This window comes from Chiloscyllium plagiosum, unplaced genomic scaffold, assembly GCF_037043375.1.
Source record: "Chiloscyllium plagiosum isolate Xiang-an unplaced genomic scaffold, Cpla_swu_hap1 HiC_scaffold_29, whole genome shotgun sequence".
In the NCBI taxonomy this organism is placed as follows: domain Eukaryota; kingdom Metazoa; phylum Chordata; class Chondrichthyes; order Orectolobiformes; family Hemiscylliidae; genus Chiloscyllium; species Chiloscyllium plagiosum.
In genome coordinates, this window is record NW_028270167.1 from 3,433,497 (window position 1) to 3,451,845 (window position 18,349).

Here is an 18,349-nt window from a genome sequence, read left to right on the forward strand (position 1 = left end):
TTTACCTGTCCCTGTGTGTACCTGTCCCTGGGAGTACCTGTCCCTGGGTGTATCTGTCCCTATGTTTACCTGTCCCTGAGTGTATCTGTCCCTATATTTACCTGTCCCTGGGTGTACTTGTCCCTGTGTGTACCTGTCCCTGGGTGTATCTGTCCCTGGGTGTACCTGTCCCTGGGTGTACCTGTCCCTGGGTGTATCTGTCCCTGGGTGTACCTGTCCCTGGGTGTACCTGTCCCTGGGTGTATCTGTCCCTGGGTGTACCTGTCCCTGGGTATATCTGTCCCTATGTTTACCTGTCCCTGTGTGTATCTGTCCTTGTGTGTACCTGTCCCTGGGTGTACCTGTCCCTTGTATACCTGTCCCTATGTTTACCTGTCCCTGTGTGTATCTGTCCCTGTGTGTACCTGTCCCTGGGTGTACCTGTCTCTTGTGTACCTGTCCCTGGGTGTACCTGTCCCTTGTGTACCTGTCCCTGTGTTTACCTGTCCCTGTGTGTACCTGTCCCTGGGTGTACCTGTCCCTGTGTGTACCTGTCCCTGAGTGCATCTGTCCCTTTGTTTACCTGTCCCTTTGTTTACCTGTCCCTGTGTTTACCTGTCCCTGGGTGTCCCTGTCCCTGGGTGTACCTGTCCCTGGGTGTACCTGTCCCTGTGTGTACCTGTCCCTGAGTGCATCTGTCCCTTTGTTTACCTGTCCCTTTGTTTACCTGTCCCTGTGTTTACCTGTCCCTGGGTGTCCCTGTCCCTGTGTGTACCTGTCCCTGTGTGTACCTGTCCCTGAGTGTACCTGTCCCTGTGTGTACCTGTCCCTGAGTGTACCTGTCCCTGTGTGTACCTGTTCCTGTGTGTACCGTGTCCCTGTGTGCACCTGTCCCTGGGTGCACCCTATCCCTCTGTGTACCCTGTCCCTGTGTGCACCTGTTCCTGTGTGTATCCTATCCCTCTGTGTACCTGTCCCTGTGTGTACCTGTCCCTGGATGTACCTGTCCCTGTGTGTACCTGTCCCTGGATGTACCTGTCCCTGTTTGTACCTGTCCCTGTGTTTACCTGTTCCTGGGTGTACTCTGTCCCTGGATGTACCTGTCCCTGTGTGTACCTGTCCCTGTGTGCACCTGTCCCTGGGTATACCTGTCCCTGGGTGTACCCTGTCCCTGTGTGTACCTGTCCCTGAGTGTACCTGTCCCTGTGTGTACCTGTTCCTGTGTGTACCGTGTCCCTGTGTGCACCTGTCCCTGGGTGCACCCTATCCCTTGATTACAAGAGGATATAAAGGAACAACTGAAAAGACGACATCTCCTGCCTGCAGCATAGCTCTCCCTTTCTGAAGGAAGACTGTACGTATGCTGGCTGTGGTTACTAGGTCAGTAAAAGGATGCAGACATACCAAATCAGAGCAGACGTAGACCGTTTGGCTGCTCAGGCCTGCTTCACTATTCAATACGACCGTGGCTGACCTGTTTGTGTTTTGAACTCCACACTCCCATCTACTTTGGGGTGGCACGGTGGCTAAATGATTAGCCCTGCTGCCTCACAGTGCCAGGGACCCAGGATCGAATCTAGCCTTGAGTTTCTATCTATGTGGGATTGGCACATTCTCCCTGTTCCTCATTGGGTTTTCTCCAGGTTTTCACCCACAGTCCAAGGATGTGCAGGTTAGAGTTGCCCATAGTGTCCAGGGATGTGCAGACTGGGTGGATCAGCCATGGGAAATGCAGGGTTACCGGGATAGAATAGCAGGAGAATCCTACCCTTCGGAGGGTTGGTGTGAACTCAATGGGCTGAATGTCTGCTTCTACACCGTAGGTATTCCATGATTCTCCATTTAACCCTCGATTTCCCTCACTAACAAGAATCTATCCACCTCTGACTTCAAACTATTCAGTGAACTCCTCCCCTCCACCTCCATTGCCTTCTGAGGCAGTATGTTCCTAAGTTGCACAAGTTTCTTAGAAAGCATTTTGTTTCATCTCTACCCTAAAGGGGCAACCCCTAACTGTTAAACAATGCCCCTGATTCTGGACTGATCCACAAGAGGAATCCTCGTTTCCACGTCCACTTTGTCAAGACCACCAGGATCCTACAGACTTCAAACCAGGCACCCCTCACTCTTCCAACCTCCCCTGGAAACAAGCCCAACGTGACCAACCTTTCCCTCGGATGTCAAGCTGGAGGTGGTTCAGAGGAGATTTAGTCGACTGACACTAGAATGGGAGGGTTGCCTTTTGAAACCAGGTTTGGGCAGACTGGGCTGGTTTCCATTGGAGTCTCGAAGAGTGAGGGGAGAGTGACTTGATCAAAGTGCATATGATCCTGAATGGTTTTAAAAAGTTGGACATGGAAAGGAAGATTCCTGTCAGGAGTCAGTCCTTTAAAATTCGGGATGACCTTGTTTGGACAGAGATGAGGAAAATTATTGTCCCTGAGGGTTGTACAAGTTCCGAATGCTCCCCTTCAAAAGGCAAAATCTTGGAATATTTTGAGGACAGACAGACTTTAACAGCTGTTTGTTTGGGAGGGAATCGAGGGCTGAAGGGAGTTGATGGGAATATGGAAGTTAAAATGCAAAAGATCAGCCAAGCAATGAACTTTCAGTGAAGTGGAGGTTGAGGGGTGACGTTATTGGAGGTGTAGTGGACAGAGAAGAAGGTTACCTCGGATTACAATGGGATCTTGATCAGATGGGCCAATGGGCTGAGGAGTGGCAGATGGAGTTTAATTTAGATAAATGCGAGGTGCTGAATTGTGGGAAAGGCAAATCTCAGCAGGACTTATACACTTAATGGTAAGGTCCTAGGGAGTGTTGCTGAACAAAGAGACCTTGGAGTGCAGCTTCATAGCTCCTTGAAAGTGGAGTCACAGGTAGATAGGATAGTGAAGAAGGTGTTTGGTATGCTTTCCTTTATTGGTCAGAGTATTGAGTACAGGAGTTGGGAGGTCATGTTGCGGCTGTACAGGACATTGGTTAGGCCACTGTTGGAATATTGCGTGCAGTTCTGGTCTCCTTCCTATTGGAAGGATATTGTGAAACTTGAAAGTGTTCAGAAAAAGATTTACAAGAATGTTGCCAGGGTTGGAGGATCTGAGCTACAGGGAGAGGTTGCGGCTGTACAGGACATTGGTTAGGCCACTGTTGGAATATTGCGTGCAGTTCTGGTCTCCTTCCTATTGGAAGGATATTGTGAAACTTGAAAGTGTTCAGAAAAAGATTTACAAGAATGTTGCCAGGGTTGGAGGATCTGAGCTACAGGGAGAGGCTGTACAGGCTGGGGCTGTTTTCCCTGGAGCATCGGAGGCTGAGAGGTGACCTTATGGAAGTTTATAAAATTATGAGGGGCATAGATAGGATAAATAGACACAGTCTTTTCCCTGGGGTCAGGGAGTCCAGAACTAGAGGGCATAGGTTTAGGGTGAGAGGGGAAAGATATAAAAGAGACCTAAGGGGCAATGTTTTCACGCAGAGGGTGGTACGTGTATGGAATAAAGTGCCAGAGTGCCAGAGAATGTGGTGGAGGCTGGTACAATTGCAACATTTAAAAGGCATCTGGATGAGTATATGAATAGGAAGGGTTTGGAAGGATATGGGCCAGATGCTGGCAGGTGGGACTAGATTGGGTTGGGATATCTGGTCGGAATGGACGGGTTGGACCGAAGGGTCTGTTTCCATGCTGTACATCTCTATGCCTCTATGAGGGGCATAGATAAGGTGAATAACAAAGGACTTCTCCCCAGGGTAGGGAGTTCAAAGCTGGAGGGCATTATTTTATGGTGAGTGGAGAAAGATTTAAAAGTGACCTGAGGGGAAACTTTTTCACACAGAGGGTGGTCTATGTGTGGAACGAACTGCTAGAGGAAGTGGTAGATGTTAGTACAGTTACAACATTTAAAAGACATTTGACTAGGTACATAGATAGGAAAGATTGAGAGGAATATGGTTCAAATGCAGACAAACGGGACTCGTTCAGTTTGGAAAACTTGGTCAGCATGGATCGGGATGGAGCAAAGGGTCTGTTGCCCTGCTGTGTGCCTCTATTACTCTATAGAATAGTGGAACAGGCTTGATGGGCTGAATGGAGGCAGCAGTAAGTTGGGAGGGAGGGAGCGTTCCGTGAGTTGCTGGTAACCTGGTCACTTGGAGTCCTTTTTTTAATACAACTCAGGAACAGCTACCAAACTCAGTGACACAAACTCTGATCCAGTCAGCTCTGTGTGGGCCTTTGCTGCTTATGTGCTTTCTCAAAACACACACCAAAACTGGCAAAATCTTAAACTGTTCAACAATGCGTCACAGAGGTTTAATGAACACAATCAGCACTGCCTAATTTCACAGAGAAAGAACACATAATTGTTCAGAATCATAGGGAGGAAGTGAAAGTTCCAATCTTTCTGTTTGAATGCCTCTCGACGGCTCTCACCCTCCCTATCTCTGTAATGTCCAACATCTCCACAATGCTCTGAGATCTATCTGCTTCTCAGCTGCTTCCCTGTTGGTGAGGCAGAAGTGGGTACTGCAGGTCCTGGAGATTAGAGTCTCGATCAGAGTGGTGCTGGAAAAGCACAGCGGGTCAGGCAGCATCCGAGGAGCAGGAAAATCGATGTTTTGGGCAAAAGCCCCTGATGATTCTCCTGCTCCTCGGATGCTGCCTGACCTGCTGCGCTTTTCCAGCTCCACTCTAACCTTGACTGCTCCCCCACTGGTGCCTATGCCCTCAGCCGCCTGTGCCCCAAGCTCTGGAAATCTCTCCCTTAATCCTTCCACCTCTCGAGCTCTCTCTCACCTGCAGGATGTTCCTGGACACCTCCCTCTTTCATTAGCTGGATCCTAATGAAGATCTGGGTCAAATTCTGTTCAAGGACCCGTCCCTCTGAACCAACCCCTGGAGAATTGATCCTTCTGAAAGTACAAGTTGTGGTTCAATTGTATCTTGGTCCTCTGTGATTATTCTTTTCTCTGACAGTGTTACACATTCCTGTAGAATGTAGTTCAAATCTAATGTGGACACACAGTCACAGGCACCCACACCCCTTCTCTGCTTCGTCTCGATGTGTAGTTCATTGCAGCTTAAACTCATAAAATTGTTAATAAAAACTTTCATCAGTGGAAATTCAGAACGAGTCAGCAGATACACAGATGCAACTGGGGACATTTAACAAGATTTAAACAGTTCTAATTTCACTATGCTTTCTTTAACAAGAAAAACTTGAGGCAGGCAGTAATGAAGATGGCCTTTAATGATGGAGTGAAAGAGACAGAGATTGAGACACTGATAAATAAATGGAGATGGATTTACTTTGGAACAGAGAGGGCTGATGGGAAACTCAGTTGATGTGAAGGAGATTAAGAGGGGGCTGGTTAGAGTGGATAGGAAGGAGTGGTTACCTTTGGTTGAGGGGTTCATTACTAGGAATAGGGAAGAGAGAGGAGAGTTCAAACAGAAATAAAGGGGGATTGAGCTCGATCACTGATTGTCAGTGTAGACATGATGGGCTGAATGGCCCCTGTACTATCCTTTAATTTTTCCTAGTTTCTGTGGCAGGAATAATTAGAGGATGGAGAGAGAGAGAGAGAGAGACAGAGACGGAGAGACAGAGAGAGAGAGAGAGTGTGAGAGAGAGAGAAAGTGAGAACAAAGGCTGAGATGAGTGAGAGAGGGAGACATGAAGACAGAAAGAGAAGGGTAGAGAGACAGAAAGAAACAGAGAGAGACAATATGGTGATCACAGAGTTTTGAGACTCCATGTTTTTCATTGAGGGTGATAAGAAGTGAACTTGATCAGTTTCTGCAGAATCACAGACTCAGTCTGACATTCAGTGGGCAGTACTTGGTCGACACATAGTCAATAAAACCTGGCCCCTTGACCACAATTTGGCCATCTGCTGTAATATCTCCTCAGGTGGTCTCAGCTTCGCTTTCTAATCTTCCTTGGAGACACCTTGAAACATTTTATCACATTAAAGATGCTACATAAATGCAGTAGTTGTTGTGCCCGGTTGGCCGATACTCACAGATCATTGTCCGTATCTGCTCGGTTCTTCTGTTGCCATCGGTAAATGAAGAAGACGGTTACAACGGCGCTGATGATAATAACAGCAGCGATGACGCCTCCCAGAATTCCGATCACACTACCCGGTGCTCCCTGGGGTAGAGGCTTATCTGTAAATCAGGAACAAGGTGAATGTTTAAACTGTGTTTCTCACAAACTGTGCGAGACGAGCCTGGGAATTGTTTTTTTGATTTGGTTTATTGCAGTAACATGTACCTGAGTACAGTGAAGAGCTTTGTTTTGCAAGCAGTAAAGGCAGACCATAGCAGACAAGGACACTTTCTCCCCACCCCCACCCTCCTCTCATTTATCTCTCCACCCTTCAGGCACTCTGCCTCTATACCTGATGAAGGGCTTTTGCCCGAATCGTCGGTTTTCCTGCCCCTTGGATGCTGCCTGAACTGCTGTGCTTTTCCAGCACCTCTAATCTGGTTTCCAGCATCTGCAGTCATTGTTTTTACCACCCAGATCATAGGGCGCTTAGACAGAGTGAGGCATACAGGGTTACAGCTGCATAGGAGGGGCACAGAGCAAGATCAACATTATATGAAGTTAGAGAGTGCATTCAGTAGTCTCATAACAGCGGGGAAGAAGTTGTTCCTGAATCTGTTGGTGTGTGTGTTCAAGCTTCTGCACCTTCCGGAATTCACAATGTCCGGTTGGATGGTGAGTATGAATCCTTTGGAATTACTGGAGAGGTCAGTGAGGGGAGGAGGGTCAAGGGGCGCAATGGAGTAAAGATGGAGCCTAAACTCAGGCTTTGGAGGCTGCTGAAATCATGTCCTATCGCTCCTGTAAATTAAATATCTGATCACACTTGTCCATTTCCCTCACCACCGTCTATCTACTTCTTTTTATTCATTCATGGGATTGGGAATCGCTGGCTGGGCTAGCGTTTATTGCCCATATTCTCCCCCTTGAGAAGGTGGTGCTGAGCTGCCTTCATGAAGCATATTTCGGTAAAGTGTTTGATAAGGTTCCCCACGGTAGGCTATTGCAGAAAATACGGGGACATGGGATTGAGGGTGATTTAGCGATTTTGATCAGAACCTGGCTAGCTGTGAGAAGTCAAAGAGTGGTGGTTGATGGGAAATGTTCATCCAGAAGTTCAGTTACTAGTGGTGTACCGCAAGGATCTGTTTTGTGGCCATGTCTGTTTGTCATTTTTATACATGACCTGGATGAGGGCATAGAAGGATGGGTTAGTAAATGTGCAGATGACACGAAAGTCAATGAAGTTGTGGATAGTACGGAAGGATGTTGCAGGTTACAGAGGGACAGAGATAAGCTGTAGAGCTGGGCTGAGAGGTGGCAAATAGAGTTTAATGCGGAAAAGTGTGAGATGATTGACTTTGGAAGGAGTAACAGGAATGCAGAGTACTGGGCTAATGGTAAGATTCTTGGCAGTGTGGATGAGCAGAGAGATCTCAGTGTACATGCACATAGATCCCTGAAAGTTGCCACCCAGGTTGATAGGGTTGTTAAGAAGGAATACGGTTTGTTAGCTTTTATTGGTAGAGGAATTGAGTTTCGGAACCACAAGGTCATGCTGCAGCTGCACAAAACTCTGGTGCGGCTGCAATTGGAGTATTGCATACAGTTCTGGTCACTGCAACAGCAGTAGACTCACCAGCTTTAAGGGCATTGAAATGATCATTGGATAAATATATGGATGAAAATGGAATAGTTTAGGATGGATAGGCTTCAGATTGGTTTCATAGGTCGGCGCAACATGGAACATTCCACGTGCTATGTTCTATGAGTCATAGAGACATACAGCACGGAAACAGACCCTTCGGCCCAATGCACCCATACGACCAGATATCCCAACCTAATATAGTCTCATTTATTAGCACTTGGCCAATATCCCTCCAAACCCTTCCTGTTCATATATCCATCCAGATCCCTTTTAAATGTTGTAATTGTACCAGCCTCCACCACTTCCTCTGGCAGCTCATTCCATACACGTACCACCCTCTGTGTTGCACCTTAGGTCCCTTATAAACCTTTCTCCCTCACCCTTAACTAAGCCCTCTAGGCCTGGACTCCCCCACCCCAGGGAAAAGACCTTGTCTATTCACCCTATCTATACCCCTCATGATTTTATAAGCCTCTATAAGGTCACCCCTCAGCCTCCAACATCCCAGGGAAAACAATGCTGGGTAATTAAACCCCATTACTCCATCAAGCACACTGTTAATGTAAATGTGTTCTCCCAAAATGACTAATTGCTTCCCTTTTGTACCAGAATAAAAGAGCCCTTTGTCAGCCTTTTTTTAATGAACTCAATATCATCTGTTATTATAAATAAAACTTATTCTTAAAGAAAGTGACAAACTCTGATTAACATCTAAGCTATAATCCAGAATTAGACCTAAATCTGCTTTAATTGAAACACAGATACACTTACACAATACAAACAACAGTAGTCTTCGTAGAGAGAATATTTATTTTTAAAAAGGCCCAGCTGACCGATGGTCTGAAATAGAATTTGATGCATGTCATGGTCCACTGGGTTTCTGGTCAACAACATCGAATGGCTGACAGCCGCATACTGATGGAAGATCATCAGTTCAGACTGAAATCAAGCTACTTCCAGGTGATTTGCAGAGTTTTCCCAGAAGCATTTGCTGAGCAACACAGAGAGAGACTTGTAGCTGCTGGGATTTCTTCCTAAGTCACTCCATAGATCTGTAAAAGCTGTAATTTGTTTTGGAACAATGACTTGTTGGAGTAGCATAGCAGCTGCTTCGAGTTTTGAACTTTACAAAATCTAGCTCAGAATAACTAGAGTGTGCAGAACCTCCCAGAAAGACTCTGTGTGAGACATCTTCAGAGGGAATTCCTCACCAAGAGAGGCAAAGACCTGAAACTGAACTGAATGAGCATTATAAATGCAGTGGGGCTACAAGAGCAGATCAGAGGCTGGGAATCTTGCAGCAAATAACTTATCTCCTGACTCCCCAAAGCCTGTCCACCATCTACAGGGCACAAGTCAGGAGTGTGATGGAATACACCCCACTTGCCTGGATGGGGGCAGGTTGACACCATGCAGGACAAAGCAGCCGCTTGATTGGCACTGCATCCACAAACATCCCCTACTTCCACCATTGATGCTCGGTAGCAGTAATGTTTACTATCTACAAGATGCACTGTAGAAATTCACCAGAGATCCTTAGACATCACCGTCCAGCCTACGACCACTTCTGTCCCGAAGGACAAGAGCAGCAGATACATGGGAGCACCACCACCTGTAAGTTCCTGTCTAAGCAGCTCACTGTCTTAACTTGGAAATTTTTTCATTTTACACTCCGGGATGTGAGTGTGATTGCCTATGTCAGTATTTATAGCCTAACGCTAATTGCCCAGAGGGCAGTTATGAGTTAACCACATTGCTGTGGGTCTGGAGTCACATGTAGACCAGACCAGGTAAGGAAGGCAGATTTATTCCCTAAAGGGCATCAGTGAACCAGTTGGGTTTTTCTGACAATTGACAATGGATTCATGATCATCATTAACTCTTAGTTCCAGGATTTTATTAAATTGAAATTGCTCTAACAGCTATAGCAGGCGTTGCTGGATTATTAGTCTAGCCATAACACCACTAGGCCGTCACCTTCCTGTTCCTTCACTGTCACTGGGTAAAAACACTGGAGTACCCTCTCTAAGGGCATTGTGGGTCCACCCATAGCACAGAGACTGCAGCAGTTCCTAGAACATAGAACGTTACAGCACAGTACAGGCCCTTCAGCCCTCGATGTTGTACCGACCAGTGGAACCAATCTGAAGCCCATCTAACCTACACTATTCTGTTCTCATCCATGTTTATCTAATGACCATGTAAATGCCCCTAAAGTTGGCAAGTCCATTACTGTTGCAGGCAGTGCGTTCCACACCCCTACTACTCTCTGAGTAAAGAAACTACCTCGAACATCTGTCCAATATCTATCACCCCTCAGTTTAAAGCTATGCCCCCTCGTGCTCGCCATCACCATCTGACAAAAAAGGCTCTCCCTATCCACTCTATCTAACCTTCTGATCATCTTATATGTCTCAATTAAGTCACCTCTCAACCCTTTTCTCTTTTACGAAAACAACTTCAAGTCCCTCAGCCTTTCCTCATGAGACCTTCCCTCCATACCAGGCAACATCCTAGTAAATCTCCTCTGAACCCTTTCCAAAGCTTCCACATCCCTCCTATAATGCGGGGACCAGAACTGTACACAATACTCCAAGTGCGGCTGCACCAGAGCTTTGTACAGCTGTAGCATAAGCTCTAGGCTCCGAAACTCAATCCCTCTCCCAATAAAAGCTAACACACCGTATTCCTTCTTAACAACCCTATCAACCTGGGTGGCAGCTTTCAGGGATCTATATACATGAACACAGCGATCTCTCTGCTCATTTACACTACCAAGAATCTTACCATTAGTCCAGTACTCTGCATTCCTGTTACTCCTTCCAAAGTGAATCACCTCACACTTTTCCACATTAAACTCCATTTGACACCTCTCAGCCCAGCTCTGCACTATATGCCTTTCATCCCATCACAACTGGAACAACTCCATGATGGGTCAGCTTGGCAGAAGAGAAGTGGACCACTCTCTCATTACACAGAGATACTGATGAGGGTTTAACTTGAGGGTCACAACACCTCAGGCGAGTGGAGAGGTTGAGAAGAAGAATCCTTCACAGTAACCTCAGCCAGTGTGGGGATTGGCTTCACAATGTTGGCATCACACTGCTTCACAAACCAGCTGTCCAGCCATCTGAGCTAAACCAACCCCCAATAGGGAAGTAAATGGGGAATGAAATAAAGATATCAGAACAACTCAAAAATGAATCAGAAATTGAAACTTCAAAAGTTGACTCTCCAATAATCAGATTGGATCATATGGAGGTATTTAAAAAGATGGATGAGATCTACGCTATCTCCCAGAAAACAATTGGAGGAACTTACATAAATGATTACAGGGTCAGAAATTGACTTGTGTAAATATGCCAGGGTATGTCACTTTGGAGAAATATGATGTTATTTCAGAAGCAGTTTGCCCATAAAGTGACATCCTTACAGTCTCAATCAGGAGAAGTTACCTCAATCAGGGAACAGATCAAGTTCATGATTAATAATAACATTATTAAACCTAGTCATAGTAACAGGAACTTACTAATTGTGATGGTGTTAAAACCAATCTAAAAAAAAGTTTGCGTATTATTACCACAAAGTCAACTCAGTGACAAAGACAGATTCATATCCAATTCCATGATTGGAGGATTTTAATCAGAGGATTCGACAAGCACGATTGGTTACAAAATTGACTTGCTACAAGAATACTGACAAGATCCAATGACTAACAAAGCCAACAAAATATCAGCTTTTGTGACATTGGATGGCTTTTGTATTGTCATGGCATTTAGAGTGGAAAACGATTGAGGGATTAGACATTTACATTGATGACTTGATTGTATTCAGCCAAACTTGGGACGAACATTTACAACACCCGAACAAACTGGTTTATTAATCACAAAAGGTTAATTTGGTCACACATTTGGCCAAAAGTGAATTTGACAAAATAGAACTCACTGATTTGGGCCCACATTGTGAGACAAGGTGAAATAACACCTACAGAAACAAAAATAAGGGCGATCTTAGATTTTACTAGGCTTAAGGCAAAACTTAAAATTCTGTATTACATAGGCATGAATGGATTTTATTAGTCACTGCTCTGAATTTCAGTACTGCAGACAAAAGAATATCAGAGTGCCTTTGATAATGTGGGAGCTGTCTTCTTTCAGTAGCACTGAATGATGTTAAACCACTGAAACTAGCTGTTGATGTTGATACCAGCAACATCAGTGTTTGGTGCATGTTATTATAGCTGGACGCAATGGGGATTGATGAGCAATCAATTACTTCTCTGGAAATTTGAATTCATTGCAGCAGAATTATTCCATAGTTGAGAACAGAAGATTGGGCCTTTGGAATTATCTCTACAACTTTCTGAGGCTGAGTGATCCGACTATTCTGCAGGGATTATTATTTGTACGGATCATAATCCTCTCACTTCCCACAACAATTCTGTGGCAGGAATTTTACACTGTTTTGTTGCAATTGTAACAACATGATTTGAAATCCATTCAAATTGCAGGAAAAGACACGTTAGACAAGAGCAAACATGAAATAAGACAAATACCGTGCTCCAAATGGACTCGCATCAAATATGATTGTTGTGTTAATCCTGTATTTTAATGAAAATGTATTATAACTGTCAACATAAAATAGAAATGATGATTAAATTTTACTAGAAAATTAAAGTGCCTCGTAGAGCTGGCTTTCCAGTTTTGTCTGGGGATGGTGGTGTTAAGGGCAGCTGGGGTGAGGGCCTGTTAGATGTGTATTTGTATGATTACGAGCGTGTTTGTGGGAATGCCTGTGTATTGGTGCCTCCTGTGCTGTGTATACATCAGTGTTGTGTGAGAGTTCGTGCAAGGATATGTGGTTATGTTGGAGTGTTTGTGTCTCTGCATGTCTTTGTTCTGTCAGGCACTTTTCCAGATTGTAAACTGATGTGCAAGTTAAAGTTGGAGGTGATGAATTGGAGATGAATGACTGACTGACAGGGTGGAGCTGTCAGAGTAGATTATGTCTGTCCTTCTCAGGTTTGGCTCCCCTTGTAATTGAGGTCAGATCCCCTGGCCAGTCGAGCTTGCTGTTTACTGATGACGGTATGGATCAGGAGAGAGAGGGAGAGAAGGACATTAGGAAGTTATGACACTTGCTCTCAGAGCTCAGTTTTATGGGTCAGTAAAACCAATCGAAGGTTTCTCGTGCACTGCCTACACAGCTGAGCTCTGATTAAATTGGAGGCAATTGTACCAGAGCAGTCATGGGCTGAATGAAAACCATTGGTTTCTGTTATAAAGACAATTGTGTTACTACATTTTGATTAAAGTAATTTCATCCTGTTGACAATGTCAGATCTAAAATATAAAATGGAACTGAATCTGCTCAAACCAGCAAGTCACCACGCGAGAGCTGCTCTCAGTCTTTTCCCCATGGCAGGATTGACTGGTACGAGAAGTCATAGTTTGAAGATATTAGGAGGAAGGTATAAAGGAGACATCAGAGGTTGGTTCTTTATGCAGAGAGTTGTGAATGCATGGAATGCGTTGCCAGCTGTGGTGGTGGAAGCAGAGTCACTGGGGACATTTAAGCGGTTGCTGGACATGCACATGGATAGCAGTGAGTTGAGGGGTGCGAAAATTGTTACTATATTTTACATTAGGACTAAATCTCGGCACAACTTCGTGGGCCAAAGGGCCTGTTCTGTTCTGTACTTTTCTATTAACATCATCTACCTCTCTGTCAATGTCATTCACGATTCCCACTCACCAGAATTGCACTGCATTTAAAAGCCAGTCTCAGGGCCATTAGGTTCTCCGGTTCCTTCAGGGGCTTTATCCTCCTCATGAGTCCCGCTTCATCACCATCTCCTTCTAACTCTCTTTATCCATCTTGGTTACCCAGCATTCCCGGAGTGTACTGACACAGTTCACCTTCACCCCTCCCTGTGCTCTCTTGTTGAGCTGTTGTTGTAACAAATTGACCCAACCCAGTCAGTTATAACATGGAACGACAGTGGTTTTTGTCAGGAAGGGATTAGATTAGATTACAGCGTGGGAACAGGCCCTTCAGCCCAACCAGTCCACACTGACCCTCTGAAGAGTAACCCACCCAGACCCTTTTCCCTCTGACTAATGCACTTAACACTATGGGCAATTTAGCACGACCAATTCACCTGACCTGCACATCTTTGGACTGTGGGAGGAAACCTACACAGACATGGGGAGAAAGTGCAAACTCCACACAGACAGTTGCCCGAGTGTGGAATCGCACCTGGGATCCTGGTGCTGTGAGGCAGCAGTGCTAACCACTGAGCTACTGAGAGTTCTTGAGAAGGGATATTCCTGGTGACAACTTCTGGACAATTCTGTTTCTTGTAATAAGTACTGATCGCTTCCACCACCTCACACCCCACGCCCACCCCCACCCCCACCCTACAAAAGGGTGCCTTTCAAAGAGGCCAGATCAATCTCTTGCATGCTTTAGTGTGTTTCTCTGAGCTGATAACTCCACCGACACAGTCCTGAACAGTTTGATTTGAATCCGAACAGTGTTTATGTTCTGATGGAAGTCACATTCTGAGGTGTTAACTCTGCTGTTCTCCACACAGAGCCAGTCCTGGCTAGTGAGTGTTCCAAGCGATTCCTGATTTTACTTCAGACTTCCAGCATCTGCAGCATTTTGGTTTTGTTCTAGGTCTCACAGCGAGGGCATTGGCATGACTGTCACTTCCAGGGTTTAAATTTAATCAAAATTTCCCCACAAACATGGCATTGAAAAATTACATTGTAGTACTGAGGAATTACAGCATTACTGAGAGATTACAACGTTACTGAGGGATTACAGCATTACTGAGAGATTACAACGTTACTGAGAGATTACAGCATTACTGAGAGATTACAATGTTACTGAGGGATTATGGTGTTACTAAGAGGTTACAGTGTTACTGTGGGATTAGTGTTACTGCAAGATTACAGTGTTATTGTGGGATTACAGTGTTGTAGAGAGATTATAGTGTTACAGAGAGATTATAGTGTTATTAAGGATTATAGTGTTATTGTGGGATTACAGTGTTGTAGAGAGATTATAGTGTTACAGAGAGATTATAGTGTTATTAAGGATTATAGTGTTATTGTGGGATTACAGTGTTGTAGAGAGATTACAGTGTTACAGAGAGATTATAGTGTTATTAAGGATTATAGTGTTATTGTGGGATTACAGTGTTGTAGAGAGATTACAGTGTTACTGAGAGATTACAGTGTTATTGTGGGATTACAGTGTTGTAGAGAGATTATAGTGTTATTAAGGATTACAGTGTTATTGTGGGATTACAGTGTTGTAGAGAGATTACAGTGTTACTGAGAGATTACAGTGTTATTGAGGGATTACAGTGTTATAGAGAGATTATAGTGTTACAGACAGATTACAGTGTTACACAGAGATTATAGAGTGTTACTGAGGGATTACAGTGTTACAGAGATTACAGCGTTACTGAGGGATTTAGTGGAGGGTCTCTCTACCTGTCCAGGTGTTGGTCACTGAATTGAACATCACGTGTACCAGTCAAGAGGTTTCCCAGTGTCATTACCAAAATAGCCCTTCGATAATGGCAGTGTGTCCAGAAGGAGCGCACCCCCAGCTTCACAAGGGGCAACTAGGGACAGGCAATAAATGCTGGGCCCAGACACGTGTCATGAGGGAATATTGAAAAGAAAAAGTTGTGAAGTGGTAATGTCCCTATCGTTGGACCAGGAGGCCTAGCTTCAAGTCCTACCTGTTGCAGAGGTGAGTAATAATATCTCTGAAGAGGTTGATGAAAAGCAACTACCCCTTTGTGAGCCTGAATAACTGATGTCCTGTCTCATTACAACTTGTGACGTTGTGCAGACCACCTACTGCATTTAGTACAAAACCACACTGAATGAAATTCAAAGTAATTTCTTTTACGTGAAGCAACTTAAGATATTTGTAGAGATGTTCCGTATAAGTCTCTCATTTGTACAGGCACAAACAGATTTGCAAATACAGCAACAGCTAGGTCAGGTCATCAACTACATTTAAAAGACGTTTGTTAAAATACAGCAAGGGTCCAAACATGCTTCCCACTCAGAATTGCAAAGACAAATCAGTAAATGATTCTAAAAATCAGCTGCTCAAGAGGCAGTTGTCATAGTAACAGCAGAAAGCAGGAACAATCAAAGGCCCTTCAGTCCATCAAATGCATTCTCTCCCAGACCCCCTGTACCCTCCACCTCAGTACTGAGAGGTTTGAAAACACAGATGTGTGTTTTCAAAATGAGGAGTTGCTTAAAGAGAGGCCAGTGGAGGTCAATGCGCACAGGGGGGTATAGGTCAATGGGACTTGGTACTGATTCGGATGCAGGAAGCAGGGTTTTGGATGTGCTGATGTTTATGAAGGATGGAAGATGAGTGACCATACAAGTGTGTACTGAGATAGTCATGGCTGCAGGTAGTAAAGGCAATCAATGCGAAGGCTTCAGCAGTCGATCATCAAGTCATATTGGCGCCACACAAATACCAGCCAATGACCATCTCCAACCAGAGAGAATCTAACCAATACCCATTGACATTCTGTGGTGTTACTATCACTGAATCATCCAAAATCAACATCGTTGGGGTTACCTAGAAATAACTGGACTCATCATACAGTGGCTACAAGAGCAGGTCCGAGGCTGGGAATCCAGCAGCAACTAACTCTCCTCCTGACTCTCCAAAGTCTGTCCATAATCTAGAAGGCACAAGTCAGGGGTGTGATGGAATACTCCCCATTTGCCTGGATGGGGGAAGCTCCAACAACACTGAAGAAGCTCAAAACCATCCAGAACAAAGCAGCCCCCACTTGATTGGCACTGTACCCACAAGCATCTACTCCCTCCACCACTGGCGCTCAGTAGCAGCAGTGTGTACTATTTACAAGATGCCCTGCAGAAATTCACTAAAGATCCTCAGACAGCACCTTCCAAACCCATAACTGCTACCATCTAGAAGGACAAGGGCAGCAGATACATGGGAACACCACCATCTGCAAATTCCCCTCCAAGGTACTCCCCATCCTCCCTTGAAATATATCGCCATTCCTTCAGTGTCACTGGGTCAACATCCTGGACTTTCCTCTGAGTGTATTGTGATCTGCCTTGATCCCAAATATTGCACTAGTTTAACAAGGCAGCTCACCACCACCTTCTCAAGGGACAACATGGACGGGCAATAAATGCCAGCGATGCTCATGTCCCATGAATGAATCAAAAAAGATCACTTGAAGCAGGGTTGAGGTCAGAGGGTGCTGTATAGCTGGGTGAAGGCAGTCTCAGTGACAGCGGGCTGTGTGGTCCCAGTGACAGCGGGCTGTGTGGTCTCAGTGACAGCGGGCTGTGTGGTCTCAGTGACAGCGGGCTGTGTGGTCTCAGTGACAGCGGGCTGTGTGGTCCCAGCAGACTCAACGCCAGACTTGGGAACAGTCTGGTTTGGACTCAGGCAGGTCTCAGGGACAGGGGCAGGATGCACTCGGGTGGAAATGGAGTTTGTAGCAGGAACTAAAGACAACGGCTTTGAAATTAAAGGCCTTTTTGTTTGTAGCATGCTTAATTTGTTTTGCAGATTTCCATTTAATATGATCAACATTTTATCATGTTTTGATGGTGAACAGAATTAAGTTCACGAATTGTTCTGATTGCAATGAAGATTTTTAGATTTGCTAAGTCATAGAATTAAATAGATTTTCCAGTGCGGAAACTATCTGTTCCACCTGACAGGATTCTATTCTCCCCATGAGCTTCCTTCCACCCAACTTTATCACAGCTCATCAATGCTTTCCTTCCCTTCTCCTTCCAGTCTTTATCCAGCTCCACCACGTAAAAATACATCAAGGTTTGTTCCCCTCAGCTACTCTCTGCAGGAGCAAGTCCCACATTCTGCCCACTGACTGGAAATGGGAATTCTTTACTGCAGTTATTAGAGGCTTTTTATATTGATTGGACCTGATACAAATATTTTCTCCATTTCTAGGCTATCAACGTCTGACATAATTATAGGGACTTCTCTCAGGTCACCCCTTGGCTCAAAGTTCCCATTTAGTTGCTCTGACCCAGTCAGGGGATCCCTTCATTGTAGACAGAGCTTGGATCAGGCTGGGATGGGTGGGTATGTGACAGAGTTGAATGATACGCTGTTGGGATCTTCAGACTCCAGTCACCTGCTGATTGATGGCAGTGTGGCCAACAGAAAGGGAGCCAGGAGCTGAGAGAGTGAGAGCTCAAATCACCGAGACTGCACCGCACTTCCAAGAGAAACACTGAAATGGACTCTAACCACAGCAATACGCCAAACCCATACAGCTCTAAGCAAATGACGACCTCCTCATCAAATGTATTCACATATTAATTCTGGATCCAGTTAGAAACAATTATGACTAATGGAAGCTGGGCCCCTACCAAAGGTAATGAGCAATAGGAGCAGGAGTAGGCCATTTGGCCCCTCGGGCCTGCTCTACCAACAGCTGATCTGATTGTGGCCTCAGCTCCAGATTGCTACCTATTCCATCACAGACCCAAAATCTGTCTGACCCAGCCTCAAATATATTCCATGACCCAGCCCCTGTTCGAGATGATCCATGGTGTGGAGGTGCTGGTGTAGGACTGGGGTGGACAAGGTCAGAAGTCGCACA

At 45.2% G+C, this 18,349-nt stretch overlaps 1 protein-coding gene across 3 annotated transcripts in view; it reads right to left on the bottom strand.

Moving 5' to 3' along the window:
- nectin1b (nectin cell adhesion molecule 1b) overlaps positions 1 to 18,349 on the bottom strand; it is a 557,504-nt gene that overhangs the window by 61,770 nt on the left and 477,385 nt on the right. For all 3 annotated transcript variants that reach the window (XM_087976317.1, XM_087976315.1, XM_087976313.1), the window contains exon 6: positions 6,004 to 6,151. In XM_087976317.1, the coding sequence (XP_087832443.1) occupies positions 6,004 to 6,151 (148 nt within the window). The remainder of the gene's footprint in view (positions 1 to 6,003; positions 6,152 to 18,349) is intronic.